The sequence below is a fragment of the Monopterus albus genome, unplaced genomic scaffold (genome assembly GCF_001952655.1).
Source record: "Monopterus albus unplaced genomic scaffold, M_albus_1.0 scaffold143.1, whole genome shotgun sequence".
In the NCBI taxonomy this organism is placed as follows: Eukaryota; Metazoa; Chordata; class Actinopteri; order Synbranchiformes; family Synbranchidae; genus Monopterus; species Monopterus albus.
The window spans coordinates 302,496-309,688 of NW_018128023.1; the positions used below are offsets into that span (position 1 = coordinate 302,496).

Here is a 7,193-nt window from a genome sequence, read left to right on the forward strand (position 1 = left end):
TCGAGTTGATCCAAACTGTGTACACAGCGCAGCGGAAATTGCACTGCAAGACTCTCCATGTCTTCTGCTGTCTTCAATAAATCCTGCATAAGTTTGTAAAGCCATGTTGTGGAACCACAATTTACTTTACTGACTTCCGTAAACACATCCTTCTCTGTTTCCTCTTTAATAAGGGGTTATGCGGAACGTCACGTGACCAAACTAGGGCATCAGTGTTGTTGGTCCAATCCAGCTTATTGTTGAGGTGGACACCCAGGTATTTAAGGTATTTAAAGGTGTCCACAATCTGAATATCTGAGCCCTGCAAGCCAAGCTCACCGGCGTGAGTGCTGGTGATTTCCGCCGGGGAGGTCAATCACCATCTCTTTTGTCTTGCTGGTGAGAACCAGGTGATTTTTCCTCACACCACTCCATCAAGACCTTAGGAGCAGGTTGTGTGGCCATAGAAGTGCAATTATTACTAGTGAGCATCCATATGCAGGTCCACAACCAACACTGACAAATTATCTTTCTTATGGCATTTTTCTGTAAATCAATTGGTAATTTGGACCTGTGAAGGCCTCCAAAACATCTCTCATACAGACGTATGGAGTTGTCTGACTTGTCTTATTAGGAAACAGCTACGTGTGTTTGGCAGCCAGATGGACAGTGAGGAACAGCCCCGATTTTTCACTCTAACACATCAGTCTTAGGTGTGTGGAGAGAGGGGAGGGAATAGTCCACTTTACTTAACAGAAGGTGATGTATGTTGGGGAAACTCTGATGTCATGTCGGGGCAGGGAAGCCATCTGATATGTTTGGTCTACACTTTAAACAGACAGAACTCTGGCAGCCTAGAAATTATGTTTTAAATTCAGTTGAATTTCCAGGCAATAATATTACTCCTGAGTTCAATTTCTGTTACTAGGTTTGGTCTTTGTTCAGTGCTAATAGAAACCTAACACAATTTAGTGCAGGGGTTCTCAACCTAGGGTCCATGGTACGCCATCAGAGGGTCTGAAAGATATATTGAAATTGTCGAGAGGTAACTAACAAGATGAGAACGCAAAAGAATATTTTTCTGCAATTTAAAGTCAGTTTTTTTTTCAGAATTATCTGAATTTTACCTCAAAAAATATTCAAAAGATATGTATAAAATATGTACAAAAAAAGTCTCTTTGGTTTAACTGAACCTGTGATAAAGGGTCCCAAGTAGACATTGTTTTGTCTTGAGGGGTCACGCATCAAAAAGGCTGGAGCCACTCATTTGGTGGACTCACCAAATATGTTTGTTTATTATTCAGTATCAGCATTTAGAGACCATAGTCTCCACATCCTGTTATAATAGGGAGTTTTCATGAGCAATAACAAAGTACCCCATCAATCTATAGACAAGGCTATTTCATCTGCTGATAACATCACAAATTGCTATAATGGATTTCCTGTCTCTGGCTATGGGGACACTGATACATTGCCTAATGCAAAAGCCACACAATACTACTTAGGTTATGGTTTTCTTCTTTGGTAAACTATTTTAAATGTTCGCTTACTGTTTGACCAAAACCAAGATAATTTGGTTTGGCTGCCAAACCTGTGAGAGCACTGTGAAGGTGTTTCAGCAAACAAGATCCGCCTACTGAACAAAAACAGTAGTCGAATCAAAGGTGCTGAGTCAACAGCTGTGCCGCACGGTGTGGGATGCTCCAGTATTCTGAAATGTGTAGTGACTGTAAGTGGCTACAGAATCTGTTGTAGCTGCAGTTTATTAGTTTAACGATATAAGTAAGAAAACTAGACAGCAGTTTTTATTACAAATGAAAACACAAGGGGGCATCTAAGATGATCCCCTCCAACTAAAGTATGTTGATGAGGTTTAGGACTATTTGGTGTAGTGTTAAATTTCAAATTAGTATACTCTCAGAATTTTATATTTTACTGAAGACTCTTTTTATATGAGTCTGAATTGTACATATTGATTCTTTAAAATGAGCAATTTCAAATATTTTAAAAACAATATTACTGTTTAACAAATGGTCAGAAGTTGCTTCCTACTATATAAACAGTACAATTAATTTATTTTTAAAGCTGAAGCATGTGTCATTGTAAACGTACATTGAGAATTAGACAGAATTGCTCTGCCTAATGTACTGCAGCTAATGAAATTACTAGATCAGGATCAATCCATCTCAGACCCTCTGGACTACACCAAATCTTTTACAAACAGTATTATTCCCAACCATTAGTGTTCCAAGAGTGAATTTTGTTATGATTAAAAGTGAGTCTGTTTGCACCAAAACAAACATTTGTCATGTGGCCCAGTGAAAAAAGTTACGCTGAGATCAAAAGATTTGCACCATAGCGAGCAACATGTTGCAGCAGGACATGAATAAACAGCTTATACCTCATAAAATATGGTGTTTTGTGCTACTGCATTATGCTTATTTTCATTGAAAATTGCTCATTCATTATGTGTTAATCAGCCAGCCTTTGTTTTGTAACTCAGAAAGTCAGTCACCTCCGAAATTCACTATTACGTGTGCTTGTATTGATTGAAAAGAGCAGGAAGACGAAACAAGCTTAACTTTAATTCCCAGACCCACCAGTTTCATTGAAAATAATAATTTCAAGATTATGTAATTACTGAAAAGTTGGCTGCAGACAATTAGGATGATGTCTCCTCTGCAACTGTACCTAGTAGATGATTTAGCTTAAGGTTCCTATTAACAAAAAATCTAGCCAGATGTGCTACCTTTAATTACTATTTATCATCAGATTGGCAAGTTGTTTCCTTTTATATCTTCCATAAATATTTATTGTCTGAAAAATCACACAGCTCTTCAACATTTCTATTATAGGCATTGGAATAAAGCACAGATTTTAGACAGTCGGGGTGTTCTAGATACACAAAGTACTATGAAATTAATAGCTTCCTTGCCTTAATTGGATTACAGAGCAATTATTTCTCTTGTGGTACACTAGCATATTATCTGAGAATACTAAACTGGTAGTACAGACCAAAATGAAACCACCTTGTAAAATCTTAATTAGTCATTGGACTTGGCAGTGTATATGCGCACATTATTCTACCATGCATGGTGCATTCTGCTTTGTGGTTGTTGATTGTGTTTCACTACAGTTTCATTAGAATTGCTGAAAACATCATGATTCACATTTTGTAAGCCTGCAGTTTCCTCCCTTCTAAACATGCAGCAACCTTCTAATGAACCTCAGTATTTGCTACTCTATGATTCCTTCCTTCTTCCTTCCTGATTCAAAGCTATGTTGCAACCTAGATAGGCTCAACTGCCTTGCGAAGTATTAGCAGATAAGAAGGGAAGACAGCGGCATTGCTTAGGAATGGGAGAGGCATTGAGATCTATTGAAAGTGACTGATGGAAAGTGAAGCAACCAGCCCAAGCTTTCTGTTTTTATCTGCTCTGTTTTTGTGCTTCATTAAATGTAATGCACTTTTTAAGACAATGTTTAAGGCACTCTTAAAGGTTATTGTAACACAAAGCAGCGGTTGAAGAAGTTGCAGTGTATTCATTTTATGTTAGTTAATTATATAACACAATACAGTCACTTAAAGACCACAAGAGCATGAAAGTGCAAAAAAAGATTTAATTTAATGCTATTACTTATACAGTAGTGTATATTGTAAAAAAGTGCTATAAGAATAAGAAAGTAATACAAAAGGTTCACTATAATAATGCATTATTACTTATACAAAACATACATACAGTATCAAAATTCAGGAACATTGTTGCAGTAATAACAAACAGCAAAACTCACATTTGAAAAATTGCTCAGCAACAACAAAGTAAACCTGGTCCACACTTTGATGTAAACAAAGTTATTTTATTAAATGTTAGCTTCCATTATGGTCTTGTCCAAGTGAGAATCCCTAAGAACACACATCAGATGTCTACACCTGCAAGAAAGTATTGGAATTATTTCTGTTCCGTCTCATGCGATATACTTTTCCTTGGCCTATGCGCTGTCTCCCTCCTGGAACAAAAAGGTGAAAAACAGCTGATTAGTATGATAAGCTTTACTGCTAATGCTTGCTGTGTCTCTATAGTTATAATTAAGAAAACAGAAGTTTGTACAGGCAGATTCTACTTGGTCACAATTTAATGATCAGCTGTAGTGAATAAATGGTTTAGAAGATTATCCTTGTATACTAATGGTTTCTTCAGATGCCAAGCATTTTTAAGCCCGATAATGACATCAGTGGAGCATTTTTTTGTGATCCTTCCAGTTCCCCTCTGATTTTCTGAATTCTCCATATTCATACTAACAAGTGACCTAAGTGCCAATCTGAATACTGTCATGACTGAATTACTGAGTCTGCAGATTCTCCTCAAATGATCATCTTCATTTACAGGCTTCACTGTGTTAAAAAGTTTCAGTCCATGCATTCCCCACTCACACTCACACACCTTTAACACACACGTCCATGCAGTCCTGCCTCGAGACAAAGTTGTTGCTGCTCCCTCCGCAGCCGGTGTAGGTGAACTCCTCGCACATCTTTTTGTCTTTGTTGTAGTAATATCGTGTTATGGAGGCTGAACACTTCCCTTTGTCCAGAGGGTCCAGGCAGAGCACAGACAAAGCTGTAAAATAAACCACAATGCACACAGTGAGACTGTCAATCATAGACGTTGAAGAGGAGAACAAAGACAAGGATTTAATTGCTTTTTTCAACAGTAAAATCATGTTTTTCCTCTCAGATTGTTTAATCATTTTCCTATGACTGAAATATCTTTCTTCACTGTGAATTCTCACAAAGGCATGGAGGAGGATTCTTTTTGTATGAAGTTTTTTCTCAGTACTACCATTACATTGCACCTGAAACACAAGTTTTCTCTTTCTTTGTTAACATTATAATTCAAACTTTTGCAATTCAATCACATCTGGTATTTCAGTGTTTTAATTTAGCAGTACTGTTGTCACTCTGTAATCCATGCAGGAAGAGAACAACGTCTCTTTTTTTTCAAGATTACTCAGTGGCAGCATGTCAGAGTAAATATGTGGCTACTAACGTTTTCGAGGGCTGCAGTACTCCACACAAGAGGTGTGGTCTTTGAAGCGATTGGGGTTCCCTTGGCAGCCACCATAATAAAATGGCTCACACTGCATTGTGGTCATGTTGAAGAAGTAGTTGAGAAAGAGAGCACGACATGGTCCCTCATCTCTAGGGTACCGGCAGATCTGGGGAATCTCTGGGGAGAAGGACAGCATTTGAGGGTGAGATTAACAGTGGTGGAAGAAGAACTCAGATTGTTTACTTAAGTAAAAGTATCAATGCCACAGTGTAAAAATACTCTGTTATAAGTAAGTCATGCATTCAAAATGTTAATTATATAAAAGTATAATCATCAAAATGTACCAAAAAAAGTACCAAAAGTAAAAGTACTCAATATGCAGAATGGCACAGTTCACATTAATGTACAGTATATTCTATTATTGGATTATAATAATGAATGCTTTATTGTACAAGTAAGGTTTTCTCAAATAAAAATAGAGTACAACCACACCCACTACACTTATACAGTAGCTCTCAGAGGGGGCCAAGGCCCCCTTCTTGTAAATAACGCTCATCACACTGGGAACTTACTTGGGAATCTGAAACAACTCTTCTGACACTCCTGATAACTGTTGAAATTGTTGGCATTCCCTTTGCAGCCTCCATAGTAAAAAATCTCGCACTTTTGGGTGAAAGTGTTGTAGTAATAGCGCTCAATTGCTGCTCTGCAAGGTCCATCGTCCACTTGAAGGAGACACGCAGCTGAAAACAGCAAGAACATTGTTGAAGAGCATACTGGCATTAAGCTTTACGCGCTGCTGCGCATGAAGTAGCCTACCCGCCATATTTTAATTACAACTTTGTATAAAACAGTGGCAACAGGTCTTATGCCCGTGATAAAATGACAACAAATATCATTAACAATTAAAGAGTTCCATAAACAAACTGAGGACACGATAAAATACTGCTTGTTTCTTTACCTCTGTTACCTGTAGGTGGCAACCATTGTGGCAACGCCAAAACGCTGTAAAACGAGAATAAAACCGTAAATAGCTTTAACGTGCAAAACTCCATTGTGCAACTTTTGCTTCCACTCCAACGATCTTTTCTGCTCTGCTGACCATCCCAGCCAGACCCGATTTTATAGCTGAGTGAGGCGTTTCCCAGAGGAAATGTAGGGGCGGAGATGTGTTGACTCATTTCTATATTGCAGCTAAACCAGATGCAGGAATTTGTCACAGATATGAATGGTGTGACAAATTCATTGACATCACAGAGGGACGTTTTTACTTAGTAGTATTTGCGTAAAAAAAATAAAATGTAGTGACTAAATGCACGTCGAACCCAAATGAAATAACAAGCGATGAAATGTCTCCACTTTAGGGGAGACTAATGATGATGATGATGATGATACACAGAGATCCAGTAACCTTGCAGGATAGGATCACTTTACATTTTTTTCGCCTATGGGGTCACTGGGGACAGATATTCTTGTGAAACAATCTCACTTTCTGATCCACCGCTTCCTATACACCCATCTGACTTGTTCTGACCCCTCACACATACACACACACACACTTTCAGTCAAAGCGGTGTCAGCTTGCACTTACAGCATTGTGGTTTTGTCTTTCTCAATGTGATTGCAGCCAACTCCAACATTCTTCTAAGGAAACAGTTATGTCTTGCTCCACTAAACATTCAAGGTCCTCATTCCTTTACTTGAAAGATGCATTCCTATAAGTTTAAAAAAGCACTATAAAATATAGCATTTTGGTTTTGCATATTTGTGTAATTCTGTTCTAGTGTAGTAAAGTAAATGCTGTCTTTGTGTTGGAAAACTGCCATGCTGTTATGTTTGGGAAAGAGATGAGTGTCTACATTGACAGGTGGAGGCTAAATACAGATTAGCTGTCTCATCAAAGTGACCTGACACATGAAGCATCACCTCTTAACTCATTTCAGAGAAAACAAAGTCATAACAGCTGCAATATAAATGTGGTATACAGTTGTTGTTGTTGTTGTTGTTGTTTTTTACAAACAACTCAGAGAACCCAGACACCTGTGTGATTCACCCCCTCCACTGATAGCATACTGGAGACACAGGAGTGGTCATGCAGTGGGGCCTTGTTTTAATCAGATTGATGGATTAAGATTGTTTATGCAGATTACTTTATAACCCAGACTG

At 38.1% G+C, this 7,193-nt stretch overlaps 1 protein-coding gene across 1 annotated transcript; it reads right to left on the reverse strand.

Annotated features, from left to right (window-relative positions):
• Positions 1 to 4,413: 4,413 nt before the first annotated feature.
• LOC109968167 (tissue factor pathway inhibitor 2-like) lies at positions 4,414 to 5,853 on the reverse strand. Its single transcript, XM_020614229.1, has 4 exons — positions 5,847 to 5,853; positions 5,600 to 5,770; positions 5,025 to 5,204; positions 4,414 to 4,595 (listed from the first exon to the last, which is right to left on the reverse strand). The coding sequence occupies exons 1-4, from the start codon at positions 5,851 to 5,853 to the stop codon at positions 4,414 to 4,416; spliced, it is 540 nt and encodes a 179-aa protein (XP_020469885.1).
• Between the last annotated feature and the right edge of the window lie 1,340 nt (positions 5,854 to 7,193).